Source organism: Ambystoma mexicanum, chromosome 2p (genome assembly GCF_040938575.1).
Source record: "Ambystoma mexicanum isolate Mex_15411 chromosome 2p, UKY_AmexF1_1, whole genome shotgun sequence".
In the NCBI taxonomy this organism is placed as follows: Eukaryota; Metazoa; Chordata; class Amphibia; order Caudata; family Ambystomatidae; genus Ambystoma; species Ambystoma mexicanum.
In genome coordinates, this window is record NC_090923.1 from 1,469,039,518 (window position 1) to 1,469,059,314 (window position 19,797).

Sequence of the window (19,797 nt, forward strand, 5' to 3'; positions counted from 1 at the left end):
AGGAAGGCGATGCAGAAAAGCAGAACCGTGCAGATCAGAACAAAGGCAAGGACGTGGACGTGCATGGGCCAGAAAGACAGCCCACATAGAACAGGTACGCTGCAGCATCTGACAAGTAGCTGGAGGGTAGTGAGGCCGGATCCAGGACCCCACTGGGTTGAGAATGTGAACGCCCCACAAGGGGGTAAAAAAAGCTAGAAACCACACAGGCCTGATGAGGCCTGTAGCCCACCCTGGGCTAGTGATCAGAATACCCCAGGAGGGGGGTGATGGAAAAGACCAGACAAACTGGGCTAAAGAAACCCAAGCAGGGTTCAGAAGTCGAATACCCTGCAAGGAGGTGATACAGTAATAGTACTAGCAGGGCTGGGAAGGCCCGAAACCGACGCCGGGTTGAGAATACCCCAGGAGGGTCAGAGAAAAGCAACAGAACAAGCAGTGCTGAGCAGGCCCGTAACCCACACCAGGTTGAGAATATCCCAATAGGGGAGAGAAAAGCAATGGACCAAGCCAGGCTGAGTAGGCACATAGCCCACACAGGCCTAACAGTCAGAATACCCCAGGAGGGGGAAAAGAAAGCACTACCCACCAGAGGGCTTAGCAGGCAAGTAGCCCACCCATGGCTAGGTTTGTGAGTAGGGGGTAAAAGAATAGAAAAAACCATCTGAGTGGAACAGACTTGGAGCCTACCCCAGGCTAGGTTTGTGAGTAAACCAGAAGGAACAACAAGTGAACTTTGTTGGTTTCATAAGTACCTTTGTACGGAATATGTCATCTTGTGGAAGATGCTGGCTCACTTGTCTGATTTGTGTGTGGGGGATGGGTTTGAGTTTGTCATGAAGGTAAGCTGGGTTTTTATGGTGGATGACTTTGAATATAATGCAGAGAACTTTGAAGGAAATTCTCTGTAGTATGGGGATCCAGTGGAGGTGGAGCGATATCTGAATATTTGGGTAGATCGAGGATGATTCTGGCTGCTACGTTTTGTATGGCTTTTAGGAGGCAAGTGTGCTGCTGGTAAGTCCACATGCGAGAGCATGCCCCTTGTCTAGATTGGACAGAACCGAGCATGGACTGCAGTGTGGAAATCATCAGGGGGAGGGCTGTGTCTGATCTTTCATAGGAAGTGTAGTTGTAGATTTCATGTTTTGGTGGCAGCAGCTATGTGGTGTGTGAAGGAAAGTGGGCCGGGGGGGTCAATGGTGAAGCCAAAGGATTTTACAGGTTTGGCGGTGAGGAGGTATTTTGTTTTTGCAAGGGTTGAGCTTATGCAAGTGAGTAGCCATCCAGGTGGTGTTGGTGGAAAGACAGCTTTTGAGGGTGTAGACTTGTGAAGCGGATGAGATTTGGAAGTATATTTGCATGTCGGCTGCGTATTGCTGGGAATAAGCATTGTGTTTGCTAAGGGTCTGTCCAAAGGGTTGAAGAAGAGTGCAGACAGGGAGGTTCCTTCTGGGACCCTGTACTTGGTCAGGGTGGGGTCTGATTGATAAGGGGGGATGGAGACAAAGTGTGTTCTGTCAGTAAGGAAGGAGGTGAACCAGTCGAGGTCGGTGCCTGCGGGTTTCATCTTGTGGGATAGGATGTTGAGTAGAATGGTATGGCTGATGGTGGAAGACTGCAGAGAAGTCAAAGAGTACGAGTAGTTCTGCATGTCCTTTGTCTGTGATGTTGTGTAGGTCATCGAGGATGTGAAGTGTATCGATCTTGGTGCTGTGTCCAGGGAAAAAGCCAGAATGGAGGGGTTTGAGGAGGTTGTTTATGACCATATGTTGTTGCTGCTGGGTAGTGATGAAGCGTTCCATGATTCTGGCAAGGTATGGCAGGATAGTAATGGGGTAGTAGTTTTCAGGGAGCATGGGGTCAAGAGATGTTTTTTTGAGGAGGGGTGAGGTTTGTACACCAGGGATTGTACCATATGAGAGACAAGGAGTTGATGTTGAGCCAGTGCAGAGTGAAGGTGATGATGCAGTCGGGTGCGACTTGAGGTGGGCATACGTCATCAAGGAAGTGTGCAGGTTTTTTTTTGGCAGTCTCTGTCGATGGGGTGGAAGGTGTCTCATGGAATGTTTCAGAGTGGGGGTGAGAGTGGGTGAGCTGAGGGGAGGGATGTCTGATGTGTATTATAGAGTTGAAGTACTCCATGGGGAAGTTGCATAATGACATGACTAGGGGTGTGGAAGGTGCTGATGGTGGTTTAGTGAGGGATTTGACGATGATGAATAGTTTGTGTTTATGCTTGGTGGAGGATTGGAGTTCTTGGTGGGTGGCTTTAGCATTGCGTATGACTGTTTTGTACGTGTTGCGTCAGTATTTAAGAGGTGTTCTGGTGGTGGGTCATGTGTTCTTTTATGCAACTCCCTGTGATCCTTTCCAACTATTTTACAACAACTGCCATTGAGGTTTAGATTAGTGATGGTGCACAATGAAGATGCACGATCGCACGCAGCTCTGCAAACCATTACTTTGCCAAAACCTCATTGCTACAGTCCACCTAGTTCGTGCCCACTTGTTTAGGGAATGTTTGGACATGTGATGAAGGGCACTGAGAGGGGCTGCAAGTCAATGAGAATTACGAAAGGTTCCAATTTCTGACCTGACAGACTGCCAAGAACTCACCTGGAGGTTCATCAGGGCCATAGTGGTAACAGCAAGAAATGTGTGTATTGTGGAAATGCGGTCCTGCAAAAGGCCCCAGTGCTCAAACTATAATATGTTCAACAATTTTTCACAGGTGTGCAGAGTCATGGACCTGTAAATGGACCCAGAAGAGCAAAGGTGCAAACGTTGTACCACGTTGAATAAAATGCGAGCGCATTGTGATGCTTCTGAACCTTGAGGAGGTACTCTGGAAACCAAGGAGGGGTACACCAAAAAAGATGCACCAGAGCAGGTTATTGTCAGTGGGAGGGGACTCTTGGGACCAGGCAATAAGGCAAGCACAACTCACCATGTTTCCATCTCCATTTACACCAATTTTTGGAAACCCAAGTTTTACCCCGGGCTGTGGGGATAGGGGCTTTGGGGTGTGGTGGGAAGCAGGCTCCGGAATGATCAGGGATATGTTTGATGGCCCGGATATAAAGTCATTCCCCTCATGCAAGTCAGACTTTGGAGTGGAAGAGACGAAGAGGTATAGATACTTCCAAATAAGGCCCATGAGGGAGGCGGCAACTCGCCCCTTAACTTCTTTTGAGAAATACTTAGTATCAGAATCGGGAGATAAACATCTTGTGGGGGCATTTTATAAGTTCATCAAGCAGGGACAGAATCCTGGGGAACAGAGGTATATGGCACTTTGGCGAGATAGAATGGGCCAAGAGATAGAGGAGACGGAATGGAAGCAACTGTGGGTCAATATTCCCAAAGCAGCAATATCGCTTCAGATCCAGAAAATATGGATTAAATCTATGCTGCAATGGCACCCAAGCCCAGAGAAACCACATATCTTTTACCCACTAGTATCCAATCTGTGCTGGAGACAATGTGATATGGTAGGGGCCTGGAATCACATTTGGTGGGACTGCCCCATAATCCAAGACTACCGGAAGGTAATATGGGAAGCCCTGGGAGAGGTAGTGGGGCTGAAGAACAGTGGACTGTCCATAATGGGGGTTGGCGGCCAGTTTGACGAGTTGCCAGGCAGAGCAGATTGCAAAATATATGTGATCCTGATGATGGCGGGGCGTTGGAGCTGGCACAAAATTGGAAATGAAAAGAACCTCCCACTGAACATGTTTGGGTGGCAAAAGTTCGGAATTTTGTAGGACTGGAATTGGCCACTTACACGTTGCAAGGGGATCACCAAGGCTTTCTGAGTGATCTGATACCCAAGGAGGATGAGCCTGTTGGGCCTGGTGGAACAAAAACCAAGCGACACATGCGGCTGAGACCAGGAAGCATAAGAAACGTGTATGGATTACAAATAAGGTGTCGGGACTCCTGGGCGAGGGAGGGAGTGCGGGGAAATGTATTAAAAAATGTGAAAATGTCAATAAAAAAGTTATATGGTTAAAAAAAAACAAGCACCCCAACAAAGGAATTCAGACACAAAATTAAGAATGGCTAAGCAGTCATGGACAACTTTTAGTAGGGAGCAGGGAGAAATCAAGATAAAATACAACACATAAGGGAAGGCCACACAAGGAGGAGGAGTAGGTGGCAGACAAAGAACAGCAGGAGGAAGGGTGGTAGACTGGAGTGTGAAGGTGAAAAAAAGAAAATATAATGGCTGGTGAGAGCAAGTGATAGTGGGCAGTGAGTGTTCATGCAAGGTAGTAGAGTGAGTGCATCAGGATGTGTAGAGAGTGAGTGGAAAGTGTTTGAGAACGAAAGTGGGGTGACCGAGTAGAAGGGGTGGAGTGAAATTGTCAAGTCGCCGTGCCAAACGAGGATCCCTGGCAATGTAAAGCCTACTCCTGCCTTCCCCTGACTCCCTCTAAGATCTCCTACTACTTTACACTGCGCACACAAACCCCCCACATAAGGCCAACACAGGCCTAGCTTTTAGCACATCAACACTAACCAAGACACGACCAAGCCACAACTAAGCTCTCCTCTTTAGCCCTGTTGCACTCACCCACATCCGTGGTTAATAAGACCCAAAGCGCTGTTATCTATCAGATCTTGGGCTCTTGAACCCCAAATGTTCCAATTAGTGGACCCGTATATGTGGCATAACCTGACTGAAAGGCATAAAACCCTTCAGTAAGGCTTTAACACCTTTCAATTATGCCACGCCACATATTCAATCATTTAAATTCCAAAAGAAAACGGGGGGAATTATCAAGCCAATGCAAATGCTGGAGATCCCTATGAAGTCTGCTTGCTTTATGCACCAGCATAAACCTGACGGACCTCATAGGCATCAATTGTACACGCTACTTGCTATGCTCGTAATTATTGCCATTGCATGGCAAGTGGTGCTCACAAAACAAAAGTAAATGCTACCTGGCATGCCATGCAGCGTTTACTCACTTTGCACTGCAGAGTGCAAATGTGAAAGGCAAAAGGCAGCGTACACGCTTTTACATTTGAACCCTGCAGTGCAAATGGCAAAAACATGGCAGCGGGGAGCTGTTTAGGTTACAGTGTAAATGGAACAGCTCTGCTCCATCAAATTACAAATTTGACGAACATGAGCCCCATTGTAGTCATTATTGCCATCATAATTTACATATTTCTCAGCTAGTAACGTTAAAAAAGAGTCATAATAATTATTTCCAGGTATATGCTGAGAAGCTACTCCTGGTGTTATTAGACAACATATAATGTACGATCGTCCGGAAAGATATGAAGGATGAAGAAAAAGATGATGAGATCACACATATTATGCAAATCAAGTTCTTATAGAATGTATGGTGTGAGTACTCATTAACATAATATGATAACTGACATGATTGACTAAATCTTCTTTGAAATATCTCTGTGTATGCAGGGACAGAAATGAAAGGCCCAGTCAGAGGTCCGGAATATTATGTGAAAGGAAATTAATGTAAAGGGAGGATATGAAGAGAAATACAATTTTAGTAAAATTGTGCTTGTAAGCACAAAGGGCGGGGGGGGGGGGGAGACTTTGGAAACCAACATTATTTTATGTTTTTTCATAAGGACTGGCCAAGCAACTGTGACAGAGGAACACTGCAGCCATGATTACGATATGATACGGTAGAGAAACAGTGACGTGTGACACATCGTACATCAGGGTGAGGCCCTCTTGGCTGAGAACCGAAATAAGGGTCAAGTGGGTGAGGGTCACCAGAACGTGGCTGGTTACTTATGATGACGTGATCCACTGTGGACATAGATTGTGGTTACACTGAGTGGAATTGTACAGGTATTGCATGGTCATGCTAAGCCATGCCCCTCAAGGTTGGAGAATGTTCTGTTAGTTTTCAGTTAATGTAACAAACTAAACATATCTTACTCTCCTATGCAGGATTCTCATTGTGCAAAATCCTACAAAAACCCTGAAACATCTGTGATTGAGAGACATATTTTCTGGGCGTGGATACTCTCCCGGTTTTTCTGCCCATTCCTCTACAGCTGTACAGAAATCAACCTACCTCTTTTGCTGCTGCCATGGTGATAATATTGTATGGGCCTCATTCCGAGTACGGCGCTAACCAATGGCGCTATTAACGCCTTGGTTGACGCCGTACCCGGACCGGCAGCGCCTTGGTGGATGGCGGAATTACCGCCCCATTCCAGGGTTGGCGGGGCGGTAATTCCCCAATCCCCATTTACCCTTCCCCATTCCCATTCTTGCCCCATAGGGCATAATGGGAGTGGGGAAGGCGTTAATTACGCCACCGTAAATTACGGTGGCGTAATTAACATCAAGGTCCCTTAGCGCCATGGTTTTTAACACCTGCTAAAAGCAGGTGTTAAAACCTCCATGGCGCAAAGGGAACTCGGAGTATGGCGGTAAGGGATTACCGCCACCGCTCTCGTTAGCGGTGGCCGCTATCCCTTACCGCCATACTCGGAATGAGGCCCAATGTCTTTAGCGGGTCTCCACTGTGCTTAGCTAGCACTGAAATCTCTGCATTGGCTCACAGTAGCTGCAAGGATTAAGTTCAAGAACCTCTGCATTGTTCACAAGGCCTTCTGGGGCCTGGGTTACTCAATACCTCCAACTCTCTCTTTACAAATACCTTCCTACTCGAGCTCTTCGCTCCTCCACCTCCAAATCCCTCAGGGTCAGTCGCTTCTCCAAGCAACGAGTTGGTGGTAGATCACTTTCTTCGGCTGGGGCCTGCCTCTGGAACAGTATCTGTGCCTCTCTGAAACTTGAGGAGAACCATCTCCGATTCCAGAAGCACCTCAAGACCTTCCTCTTTGCTTCTGCTTTCTCTCTTCCTCTGCCCTGCCGATTTCCTGTCTGATACTACACTGGTCACATGGCTACCCTCTGATTTCGGGCCCATGTCCCTGCCCGCACTGTTGCACACCCGCACTGCCTTCCGGAAACCCTTGCACTTGGGTCTGTATCTGTAACAGTCCCCCCTACCTGTACTTTTAGATACCTGCTGTCTGCACTTAACTTTGCCCCTGCCACCTGCTGGCCGCACTTCTTGTTATTGTTTTGATCCCATGTACAGCACTGCCCCCTCCCCTTTCCCCTGGCACTTTTACCCTCCCCCTCCACTGCACTTGCACGATATCAATGTCACTTGCCCTAGTAAGACCGTTGTCTCTGTCCTCCCCCTGTTCCCCCTTCCTTGCCTCGTCACGCCTTGAAACACATATATCATATCATATACTCTTCACACGTTCAGGCATGCTCTGCACCCCTTAGGCTGCACATTAAACATGCTAACCCACATTATACATACTCTAAACCCTATCTGCGTATCACTGCCCAACTCTGCATAACCCAATACTGTAGGCTAGCCTATCCACCATATATGGAAACTCTGGATACCCTTACCCATATCAAAAACCACTGCAACTCTCCCCTCTCGCTCTTACACTATACACCAAGCCTCCTACTCTACAAACGCTCAGCCATGCTCAGATATGTCTGTGTTTGTTTGTTTGTTTATTTATTTGTATTGCGCACCGGACCCGTAGGCATCAGGGCACATAGCATAAGATAATTCACAGCTTAGTTACACATCAAGATTAAACAGTACATCTAAGGCACGCAGTATAGCAGAAAGGGACCATGTGGGCAAAGGCAGGATGCAGGAAATACAGTACAGTCAAAGGTATCTCTAATATCTAATGTATTTACATAGGTTGAGTCAATAAGCACGGCATCAACTACAGTGCGGTCAAAAGTAATTATAATATCTAGAGTATTTACATGGAAGCGGCGTAGGTTCGATCTGGTAGCAGGTACATATCTAATTGTCAGATTCTTTGAGCCATTTTATAGTATTCTGGCAGAGGTTTTGATGGGGTTGGTCAGCTCGGAGTGTGGCAGGTAGGGAGTTCCACAGTTGGGCTGCCTTGCCTGGGTAAGTACAGCCCCCGATTCTGGAGAGCTTAAATCTGGGGACGGCCAGATAGTTGGTGTTGGATAGTCTGGTAGTCCTTATTGAAGATTTATTGATTCTTTCTGTCAGATAGCAAGGTGCCGCATTATTCAAACATTTGTAGGTAAGTGAGGCGACTTTCAGTTTGATTTTGTCTGGTGTTGAAAGCCAATTGTTAAGTCTTCTAATATGTTCTCTCCTAGCGATTCCTAAGGCTGCTCTAAGGGCGTTATTCTGCAGGATTTGGATTTTCTTGATGATTTGTTTGTTCGCACCGATGTAGAGCGAATTACAATAGTCCAGCTTGGACAAAATAAGCGCCCGGGCCAAGGTGGTGCAACTGTAGTTTGACAGGAAAGGTCTACCTGCTCTGATCAATTTGCATGTGTATGCCGTGGACGAGGCCATGGCATTGACCTGCCTATTGAAAGATAAGGTAGACTCTAAGTAGAACCCCAAAGTCTTCATCTCCCTGAAAACAGTGATGATATTGTTGTCAATGTTAAAGGAGGAATATTTGGAACTCAGTTTGTCGAGGGTTGAGGTAGTGTCCAGGATGATGATCTCAGTCTTATCATCATTCAGGCATAGTCCGTGGGTGGCCATCCATGTCGGGATGATGAGATAGACCCTATTCACCAAGGCCAAATCCTTGTCATAATCACCAGTAAGTGGTAGGAGGATCTGAGTACCATCTGCATAGTTGGGGTAGGTGATACCAAGATGATCCAGATCATCGAAAAGGGGCTTAGTGAAGATATTATATAGGGTAGGTAAGACACAGGATCCCTGAGGCACTCCACAAGTGATAGGGATAGGGTCCGCAACTGCAGTGGGAGAGAAGACTCTCATAGTCCGGTTACTCAGAAAAGATTGTATCTAGGTTATGGCTTCTGTTGAAAAGTGGGCAGTGGAGTTCAGATGGCTACATAGGACCGCGTGATCCACCAGATCGAAAGCAGCGGATAGGTCCAGGAGAAGAAGGAGGGCTGAATTTCATTTGTCTCTAAGTTCATCGATCTGGGCCTTCAGGTCTATTAAAGCTGTCTCGGTCCCGTGCTGGGGCCAGAAACCAGATTGGCGTAGGTGGTTTGTTTCCCGGTGTTTTTGGATTTGTAAGTAGGCCATTTTATCTATTATTTTCAGTAGAAAAGGCACTGTAGTGATAGGTCGGTAATTAGTGGGTATCAGAGGGTCTAAATTCTGCTTTTCTAATAGAGGAAGCACCCATGATTCCTTGAGGTTAGATGGGATATTACCTGATGAAAATGAGGCGTTGATGAGTTTCCTGATGAAGGGGGCCAGGTCTCTAGCAGCATTCTTTATCAATTGGGCAGGGCATTGATCACTCTGGCAGTTAGATGGTTTGAGAGATAAGATAATTTTTTCAGTTTCTATTATTTTGACTTTAGTGAACTTGAAGCAAGGGGGGTCATTGAGGTCATTGGGTGGAATGGCAGAGGGAGTAGGTTTGGTGTTAGTTAGGGAAGCTTTTTTCTTAGCAATTTTGGTTTGTAGGGTTGTAATTTTATTGGCTAGTGCTTGTTGTATATAGCAATTTTGGTTTGTAGGGTTGTAATTTTATTGGCTAGTGCTTGTTGTATATTAGCACACCAAGGTTTATCTTTTATACAGTTGTCGGGTATTGGGATAGGGTTTTCTAACTCTTTCAGGATAACAACAAGTTCCTTTGTGCTGGATTTGGCTTGTGCTACTCTGGAGTTGTGGGTATCACGCTTTGCTGCGAGTATTTCACTTTTATAGAGAGCAGATATAGCACTAAGGTTAGTTTTGTTTTCCTCAGAAGGTAGGGTTCTCCAGGATGAATCGCATTGTCTTTTTTTTTTTGTTGCAGAGTTTTCAGGTATGGCGTGTACCAAGAATTAAGGTGGGCCTTTGGTTCACTTTGTCTCAGTTTAAGTGGAGCAATAAGGTCTAGGGAGGTGGACATAACTTGATTATATTCTTGAACCAAAGCGTCAGGTCCCAAGTTATCTGGGAGTGCATTGAGCATAGGGAGAATGAGAGGGAGTAGGTTGTCATAGGTGATATTATTTTTATTCCTGGTAGGAATGGCAGGAATAAAGTGCTAAGGACATATCTGCAATGGAAGGATGATGGCGAGTGAAGGAAACATGGAATACCACACAGGTCTTCAGGTAGAGGCTGTGATAACATGGTCATCGGCAACAACAGACGAAACAGACTCAAAAATATAGTTCAAGGATTTTTCTTGTCTCGATAACATAAAGGAATGCCTTTTGCTTTGCAGGAAAAGGATAAATCCCAACTCCTGTGAAGGATAACTTAAGGTTAACTTTTAGTGTGGGTGGTTGAAGAGCCCAATTGTGTGATCCTCAGAGTTTTGCTCCACAAAAAGTCTCAAGATGAAGGTTTGCTTGGAGAGGTCCCATATACCTTAATCAGATCATCCCTATGTTGTACGCAAGCTCTTGTAACTCTCTCATCTCTGATTGCCTAACTGCCATTCAAGATTGGTGTGCCGTCAATGATCTTTGTCTGAATGCCAGCAAGACAGAGCTTCTCCTCATCGGCACACCTTCACCATCCTTTCCCCTCTCTCTCTGGCCGGCCTCCCTTGGCCCGCCTCCTACCCCCGCCTGCAAGACTAAGAACCTTGGGGTCATCTTTGACTCCACACTTTCCTTCTCCGCCCACACCTCTGATGTCTCTAAAAAGTCAAACTTCCTACTGCACCTCCTCAGATGTGCTCTGCCTTTCCTCTCCTTCCCCCAGAAGCTCATGGTCTCCCAAGCTCTGGTTCTCTCTAGGTTGGACTATTGCAACAGCCTCTTTCTAAATCTACCTGCCTCTACTCTCTGCCCTCTGCAACTAATCCAGAACAGGACTGCAAGACTTGTCCTTGGCCTCAAGCGCTGGGATCGTATCTCTCCAGCTCTGAAACCTCTACATTGGCTCCCAGTGGATGCAAGGATTAAATTCAAAACTCTCTGCATTGTCCACAAGGCTTTCTGGGGCCTGGGTCCAAAATACCTTCAGCTATCCCTCCGCAAATATCTCTCCTCTCGAGCTCTTCGCTCCTCTACCTCTAACTCCCTCTGGGTCAGTCGTTTTTCAAAGAAACGAGCTGGGGGTAGATCTCTGTCTTTGGCTGGGGCCTCCCTCTGGAACAGCCTCCCTGCCACTCTAAATCTTGAGGAGAACCATCTCCGGTTCCGGAAGCACCTCAAAGTTTCCTCTTTGCATATTCCTATGCTACCCCACTCCCCTGCTGATCTGTTCTCTCTTGGCACTGTGCACCTGGCCACCCTCTGTCCGATGGGCCCAGGTACCTGCTCACCCTGCCACCCTCCCGCACTGCCTCCGGGCCACCCCTTGCACTGGGGTACCAATACAGTCCCCCACCCCCTTTTTTCTTCCTGCACTTATCAGACCTACCCTGTCTGCTGCCTTAAACCCAGCACTTTCCAATTGCTGGCTGCACTACCACTGTTTGTAACCTTGATTATTTATTTTTTATTATTTATCTGTTTCTCCTTTGCTCCGCACTCTCCACTTCTCACCCCTTCCATGCACTTTTCCTCTCCCCCTCTCCCATGCACTTGCACGTTCTCAATGTCACTGGGCCTAGAAAGATCGATGTTTTGTTCTCCCCTGTTCCCCTCCCTTGCCTTGTCACAGCTGAGATTCCTCAAATATGCCTGTGTCCCCTGGGATCACTGGGAGGGGAGTATTTGGTTCAGAAGTGTCTTAGGTTGGAAGTCAGGCCAACCCTACGGTTCCTTTTCCACCTCATGCATCTTCCAGACAACTGAGCTGGTTGTGCTCACTTCATCATTATGCAACATACTCATACCTCCTCCCACCAAGGGCCCTTCCATTTGAGAACTGCGGGCCTGACCTTCTCTTTCTGGGTTTTCTGCTACTGATGTCTTCCACCTTCTCCTAAAGTACTTGGCCTCCCCCAGCTGTTTTTTCACCAGGCATCTCACTTCCTCCAAGAAATATCCTTCCATCAAATTGCTTGACTCTCGCTGATGTTGTCACCACCTTCCTCCTTCTCTATGATTTTTGACATCTCCAGGTCTTACATGCCTACTTTCTGCTGTTTACCAACCTCCTCCATCAACCTTGCCACCTTCTTTTTACATTCATCAACCTCCTCCTTTAACTTGTCAACCTCTTCCAACATCCGCCTAAACTTCTCAGTGACTATGGTAGCACCCTCTGATAATATGGTTACCTCCTCTTTAAATTCTCCAACCTCATCCTGAAGTTCCACAACCTTCTCTAAAAACGATCCCATCTAAATTATCCATAACTCCTCCAACAATTCTCATCTGCCCTCTTTCGTCTCTCCAGATGGCAATCCCACCTCTAATCCCTCCTCCCTCCAACCGTCCACGACTTAATTTCTAGTTCATTCTCTCCCTCTAAGATACTGCCAGCTCTCTACCACACTATGCACCTCCAAGCTCCTCTTCTCTGCTCTAACCTGCTCCTTCCTCTCCTTCTGCAAATGTATCTGCATGCCATCTTTACCCCACTCCAACAACTCACAAAGTGACTGTTTGGAGCTACTTTTATAGAGTCCTGGCTCCTGCCCTGGGCTGGTCGCCACAGATAGCATCTGTGACTGTAGGAGATGGCTCCACTGTGATTGGTTGTGGCCACTTCCTTCCTGTGACAGTGTGGGGATTGGGTTTAATGAGATAGAGGATACACAAGGTGGGACTGTCATTTTGGCTTTCCCAGTGTACGCTGGCTCTCTCTGCTGGCAGTTTTCATTCCGTCTGAAGAATTTCTCCCCTGAAGCTCTATGACCTTGTCCTGCCTTTACCAGGTCAGCTGACTCCTAGAAGCTCTCTTGAGGCGAGGGGGTGGCTGAAATGTTGGTTCCTCCCCTTTGTTTTTATCTGGGATAGAGAGCACTTACTCCACCCTTGTGGTCAAGGAATGTGGGTTCCCATCTGCTATCAACTCAGGGATTTGAAAAGCACCTCTGTGGACTGGCCCGCGTACACCCCCTCCAGCTCTACTGACCCTGTAACCATAAGTGTGGGTTTCCCAGACCGGGTTTTCCTTAAGCAAACCTGGGAGATTAAGGGGGATGTAGTCCTCCCCTTCCCGTTCTATGGAAAATCTGTGGGTGGCCTTGGCATTCCTCTTTGCCCTACCTGGATCCAGTCTACATTTGAAATTTGACTAAGTGGGAAATTCTAGGAGTGACAGTGCACTCTTCTAGTCTCCCCATTAATGGCCTGGCTAATTGGGAGTGCAGTTTTCTTATGTGGAGCTGCTGCTAGCAGGTGGGCCATGTTAACGACCCCTGCTCTGAGATTGGGCTGCAGTTTAGTGGCCCCAGGCATCCCACGTTAACCTCAATAAAGACAAAACAGGTTCTGGTTTTAAAACAAAGTGGCTGGTGGAGAAATGATCTGCTAAATCAATGTATCGTATATATACTGGGGAACGTTTTCCTTTCCAGTATCCTTTTATTTACTTTGTAAAAACCCATTGTGGTTCTCTCGGGAGGTTAATTATGGGTATGAGATTTAACGTATTATGCACTTTAGAAAATTTGGGAGCATGGTCCAAGATTCTGTATGATTGTCTGAAGTGTAGAATATGTAAAACTGAAATGGAAACTGAGACATGTCTTGACGGGCTGTCCATTGCTGTATGATAAATATATATTGAGGTATATACATAGTTAGTAGTGACCTTAGGTCTAGAAGTACTGATCAATTCTCGAGTAAAATTCTTTTTTTTTTTAAACAGTGTTTTTAGTATATAAATACCTCACACATAAAAGACACTACAAAACAGCAGTAAACAAGGGGAATAGCCACAGAGAGAGAAAAAAAAAGCAAACAGACCCATGTATAATAAACAGACAAGTTTGCACAATACGGCTATGTTATCCTTTGCCGTTCTGGAGTCTGTACCCCCATTGTGCATACTGATTCTGGTTATAGTCAAGAACCTAAAACCTCACTTCACAATATTCATGTACCCAGTTAATTATCTAAAAAGAAAGAAATGATTAAAACATATCAACTACAAACCAACAGTACTACCCAATTGAAATGCTTTGTGCATGTTTGTCAAGATCGTTCTTAACTTAGTCTGTATCATTGTGACAATTCCCAGTGCTTTCTTAGTATATAGAATCCCAGGAACCGAACTCTACCCTCTTAAAACCACTTCATAATCAAAAAGTTTAAAAAATTTCTCATACATAACAATGATGCTTCACTTTTCAAATGTGTCTAATACATGTCACAAGTACTTCTCGTTTAAAGTGCGTTGTGCATCAGTCCAGCAAGTAGCTCCTCACCCTGATCTATCATACTTTCAAGAGCTACAAATATTTTCTTTAGAAGTCTTACTAATATGCAAGTAAAAGAGATGTGTTGGTACTCGTCATAAGTTTCATCCACAGGTCCTTTGCTACGATTGACGATGTGGAGTGTACAAAAGGTGCCAATGTCGTAAGTCTAAAGGAAACCATCTACAGACACAACACTTACGAAGCTCATGTGGTATTCCAAGTCTTGGTCCAATAACCTCCAATGTGGGTAGACACTTCAGACGAAATCTGAAATATCAGTCTCTGGGCCTCTGAGACAGAAACGTACGTAGGTACAATCTACTTTCTATTGTGGGAACAATAAGTCTCTCCAGATCTTCCATATTAGTTATTCTGTCCCACCATTTGATCTTGTTTTTAATGGTCACTTCAGAATAAGTATCCACAAACTCCAGCAGACTCATGAAACTTACACATCGCTTGTTAAATTTACGTGAAAAGGACATGATTCACTTGCTAACATATCCCCTAAAAAAGACCCAAAAGTAGGTGTTTCAGATATCTTAACCATCAAATACAAGGATATCGATGTCTTTATGTACTGCACCCACCAGGATTGTAAACCTAAATCTAACTGCACAATGCTGGTGGGCACCGATTTTGACAGGCCTAAAACTTGTTTCAGGGTTTTTCCCTCCAGAGAGTCTAAATATTTCCTAGTAGCTCTATGCCGTACAGCACCATATATGTAATATTTAATTGGGTGACTCATTAGTAGTGACAGCTACTGCATTTTGTATACAGAAGGAATTTGAAAAATGTATATGAGGACGTTTTGTTGTATTAATGAAATGTAGTATCCTCTGAGGAGGATAGCGCAGGGGCAACGTGCTCGCCTTAAAAGCAAGATCCTGCAGAGCAACATAGGTTCGATCACCAGGTCCACGCTTAGAACCTCTGGGTATTAAGCGCATTATAAATAACCTATCATATCATATCAGTTACTTTTTGTAGTTGATTTTATATTTGATGAAATGTGATATTTATTGTATTTTGTTATGTTTGTAATATAACCAAATAAACGAATACAAATATAAAAACAAGTTTTTTTTAAAAAAACAGTGCCCTGCTTGCTGGTATTTGAAATCTTTATTTCCTCATGATGACATGGTAGAACCTGGCCAGGGAACATCAACAAGGAGACATGTAGCTGAATTATTATTTTTTTCTACACCATAAGCATGATTGACAGCCCATCCAACTACACAGCAGATTTGCTGTGCTGGTGTTACCGAGGCCATTTGCTGTCTGGGGAGGAAGGATAGTTCAGGGGCAACAGGTTTGTCTTGGAAGCAAGTCAATACAGCGCAACACAGGTTTGAATCTCGATCCCCGATCCCGCGCTTAGAAACCACTCCTGGTATTAAGCATGTTATAAATGAACAATTATAATGACAAATTGCTGACAACAAATGATATGGCAATTATTGTGCACAAAGGCTTCTCTCAGTTGTTATAAACATTAAGTGTAGCTTGCTTATTAATTTTAGGAGTGCTGGCGCTAACATAAGGCCCATTCTGGACGTTTCTATTATAAATAAAAAGGTGTTAGAATATGAAAATAAAATTGTTAGTGCTTCATTTAGGTTGCAGTAAAGTGTCACTCAAAGAGGGTCATTTAAAAATGGGCGGGGAATAATGAACCTCATAAAGCAAGGTGTAATGCTCATGTTTGACCCCTTGCAAGGTGTAGACGGGGCAAGAAACATTGCATCTCTTTCGTGTTTTTATTCTCCGCCTTGTAATTACGTCTGCATGAGAATTTCACTCGGGTGTAAACCAAATGGATTCGTATACAAACAGTCTCGATTTTGCAACGACTCTAGAACAGGTGATTCCATATGGAATGTCTGCAAAGCGTAATTACAGTGAGTAAAAGCAGTGGCTGCGAACTCTCAAGTGGTTAATAACCACTGAACAGGTTATCATGTCTGTTCTTGCGAGAGAGGGGCGCCCGCTACCTTTGTAAAACTAATTGTTAAGGAACCTGGGATTGGTAACCCTAGGTCTCCTGGGGGCAACCAGACGTGGTCTCCCTCTCACTGTGCTTAGAGAGGCATCAGCTTCACCTCACTGATGATCCCCAACAAGGGTGAAACACGTGTATGGGGTTGCTGGTGGTACTCTCGTTCAGATTGGAATTGCCATTGTATTTCGGTGCTGGACTGCCCCTGGGCAGGACAAAGACTGATATGCAAATGGATATTTCCCATCTGTGAAAGGCACAGTGAGTAAAAGCAGTGGCTGCGAACTCTCAAGTGGTTAATAACCACTGAACAGGTTATCATGTCTGTTCTTGCGAGAGAGGGGCGCCCGCTACCTTTGTAAAACTAATTGTTAAGGAACCTGGGATTGGTAACCCTAGGTCTCCTGGGGGCAACCAGACGTGGTCTCCCTCTCACTGTGCTTAGAGAGGCATCAGCTTCACCTCACTGATGATCCCCAACAAGGGTGAAACACGTGTATGGGGTTGCTGGTGGTACTCTCGTTCAGATTGGAATTGCCATTGTATTTCGGTGCTGGACTGCCCCTGGGCAGGACAAAGACTGATATGCAAATGGATATTTCCCATCTGTGAAAGGGACAGTGAATAAAAGCAGTGGCTGCGAACTCTCAAGTGGTTAATAACCACTGAACAGGTTATCATGTCTTTTCTTGCGAGAGAGGGGCGCCCGCTACCTTTGTAAAACTAGTAATTACTGCTTACTTCTATCCAAAATGATGGGTAAAGGTAAAAAGCAAAGGCAATTTCACCTTGTTTTTCTATTTACTTTTGCACTTAGCCATGCCAATGTTGAAAACTACAAGCATGGGCACCAAAAACACAAAAGTGCTGTCGCTGGTAGTCCACTCATTGAAATTAGCATTTGCTTCAAAGTGAACCGCAAAGTGCAAACATGGAACTGTCACACGTTTACAAAAAATGGCACGTTTTAAACAAAATGGCAGTCGTGAATTGTTCTTGTAAAAGTGGAATTAACTAAAGCTGGACTTTTAAACTAAAACAAGAACATCAGTTTATGGGAACTGGCTACGATAAGGAAGGAAGTTGGCATGTGAAATGAAATTGCTAAGGGGTAGCGCCAGGACTATTGGCCAGAAAACTCGGTTTTAACCTATGGAAACATGGGTTTTAAATGCTGTCCTAAAGAAAACAATGAAAGAAAACAACTCACGTCATCGGAATCTTGTTGGGGCATTTCTCACTAATGAATATGGAGGTATTCTTCTCCAGTGATCGGTTGCAATGTGCCAATTGACGTTTCCGGTCGTGACTTGTTGGACGGGTTATTGTTGACAAGCAAAGGAAGCCGACGTAAAACCTCCCACCCAGTATAAATATGCGGTGTCATCTTATAGTTCAACTGCACAGGCCCGCTCACGAGACACTAATCAGCATTACACAGCGCTGATTCGTGCCACCAGTACATAGAGTGTTGCCCGCTTTGAGGGAGAGCCGACAGTCAGTAGAAAAGATTGGCGCTCCCTGTCACTTGAACGGCGTACCCGAAGACCTTATTCGCAAAACGTACTTTTGGAAATGCTTGTTTAACGAAATGTCAGAGAGGAATAGAGTTTACCAGAACCCTTTGAGACCACTGAAGAAGTGTACGACGGGTTCTTTGCTTAACTCACGGCCTCTCACCAACTACTTGTACCAAAAGATGCGTGTCTTTCTTCTGAGCATGCGCAAAGTCATGGCAACATGATCCAGAGCCTTGACTTAGATCTTGTGGCTATTTACGGTTCCGGCATAAACGTGCCACAAAGAAAATAATGAAGCACAAATGGAACTCGGGTGAAAGATGCAAAGGGATTTGTTGAATGAGCATTAGTACGGACCCTATTACAGTGCTTGACTTTGGCAATTATCTGTATTCTTGAGAGTCCCGAGGGGTGTGCAGCAGTGCAGCCGAAGACCTTGAGAGATGGAGCTCATTTTATTGGAGACCGTGATTAGACGGTAGGGAGCCGTTTCCTCAGTACTGTTTGTCGGGTGTGTGTAAAACCCGGAACGGGCCGAAACGGGCCGGAACGGTACCCTAAGCTATAAAATGGCAACAAAAATCACCTGAAAATGATGCAAACACACATGAAGAACATTTTGAAATGAGAAAGGTGCACCAATATGCTGTCATTAACCCATTACTGCCCAAAATCTACATTTTATCACGAAAAAGTACCCGGAACGGGCCGGAACGCTACCCTAATATATAAAACAGCAGCGAAACTCACCTGAAAATGATGCAAGCACACATGAAGAACATTTTGAAATGAGAAAGGTGCACCAATATGCTGTCATTAACCCATTACTGCCCAAAATCTATATTTTATCACGAAAAAGTACCCGGAACGGGCCGGAACGCTACCCTAATATATAAAACGGCAGCGAAACTCACCTGAAAATGATGCAAGCACACATGAAGAACATTTTGAAATGAGAAAGGTGCACCAATATGCTGTCATTAACCCATTACTGCCCAAAATCTACATTTTATCACGAAAAAGTACCCGGAACGGGCCGGAACGCTACCCTAATATATAAAACGGCAGCGAAACTCACCTGAAAATGATGCAAGCACACATGAAGAACATTATGAAATGAGAAAGGTGCACCAATATGCTGTCATTAACCCATTACTGCCCAAAATCTACATTTTATCACGAAAAAGTACCCGGAACGGGCCGGAACGCTACCCTAATATATAAAACGGCAGCGAAACTCACCTGAAAATGATGCAAGCACACATGAAGAACATTTTGAAATGAGAAAGAAGGACCAATATGCTGTCATTAACCCATTACTGCCCAAAATCTACATTTCATCACGAAAAAGTACCCGGAACGGGCCGGAACGCTAACCTAAAATATAAAGTGGCAGCGAAACTCACCTGAAAATGATGCAAACACACATGAAGAACATTTTGAAATGAGAAAGGTGCACCAATATGCTGTCATTAACCCATTACTGCCCAAAATCTACATTTTATCACGAAAAAGTACACGGAACGGGCCGGAACGGTACCCTAACCTATAAAATGGCAGCAAAAATCACCTGAAAATGATGCAAACACACATGAAGAACATTTTGAAATGAGAAAGGTGCACCAATATGCTGTCATTAACCCATTACTGCCCAAAATCTACATTTTATCACGAAAAAGTACCCGGAACGGGCCGGAACGCTACCCTAATATATAAAACGGCAGCGAAACTCACCTGAAAATGATGCAAGCACACATGAAGAACATTTTGAAATGAGAAAGGTGCACCAATATGCTGTCATTAACCCATTACTGCCCAAAATCTACATTTTATCACGAAAAAGTACCCGGAACGGGCCGGAACGCTACCCTGATATATAAAACGGCAGCGAAACTCACCTGAAAATGATGCAAGCACACATGAAGAACATTTTGAAATGAGAAAGGTGCACCAATATGCTGTCATTAACCCATT

The 19,797-nt window shown here is 45.0% G+C and overlaps 1 protein-coding gene across 2 annotated transcripts in view; it reads right to left on the reverse strand.

Moving 5' to 3' along the window:
* Positions 1 to 17,899, reverse strand: part of LOC138567630 (zinc finger imprinted 3-like) — a 379,970-nt gene extending 362,071 nt beyond the window's left edge. The window contains exon 1 of one of the 2 annotated variants that reach the window (XM_069646059.1): positions 17,514 to 17,899. In XM_069646059.1, coding sequence (XP_069502160.1) covers positions 17,514 to 17,537 — 24 coding nt within the window. In that variant the 5' untranslated portion in view covers positions 17,538 to 17,899. The remainder of the gene's footprint in view (positions 1 to 17,513) is intronic. The other variant, XM_069646060.1, reaches the window with a different exon arrangement.
* Between the last annotated feature and the right edge of the window lie 1,898 nt (positions 17,900 to 19,797).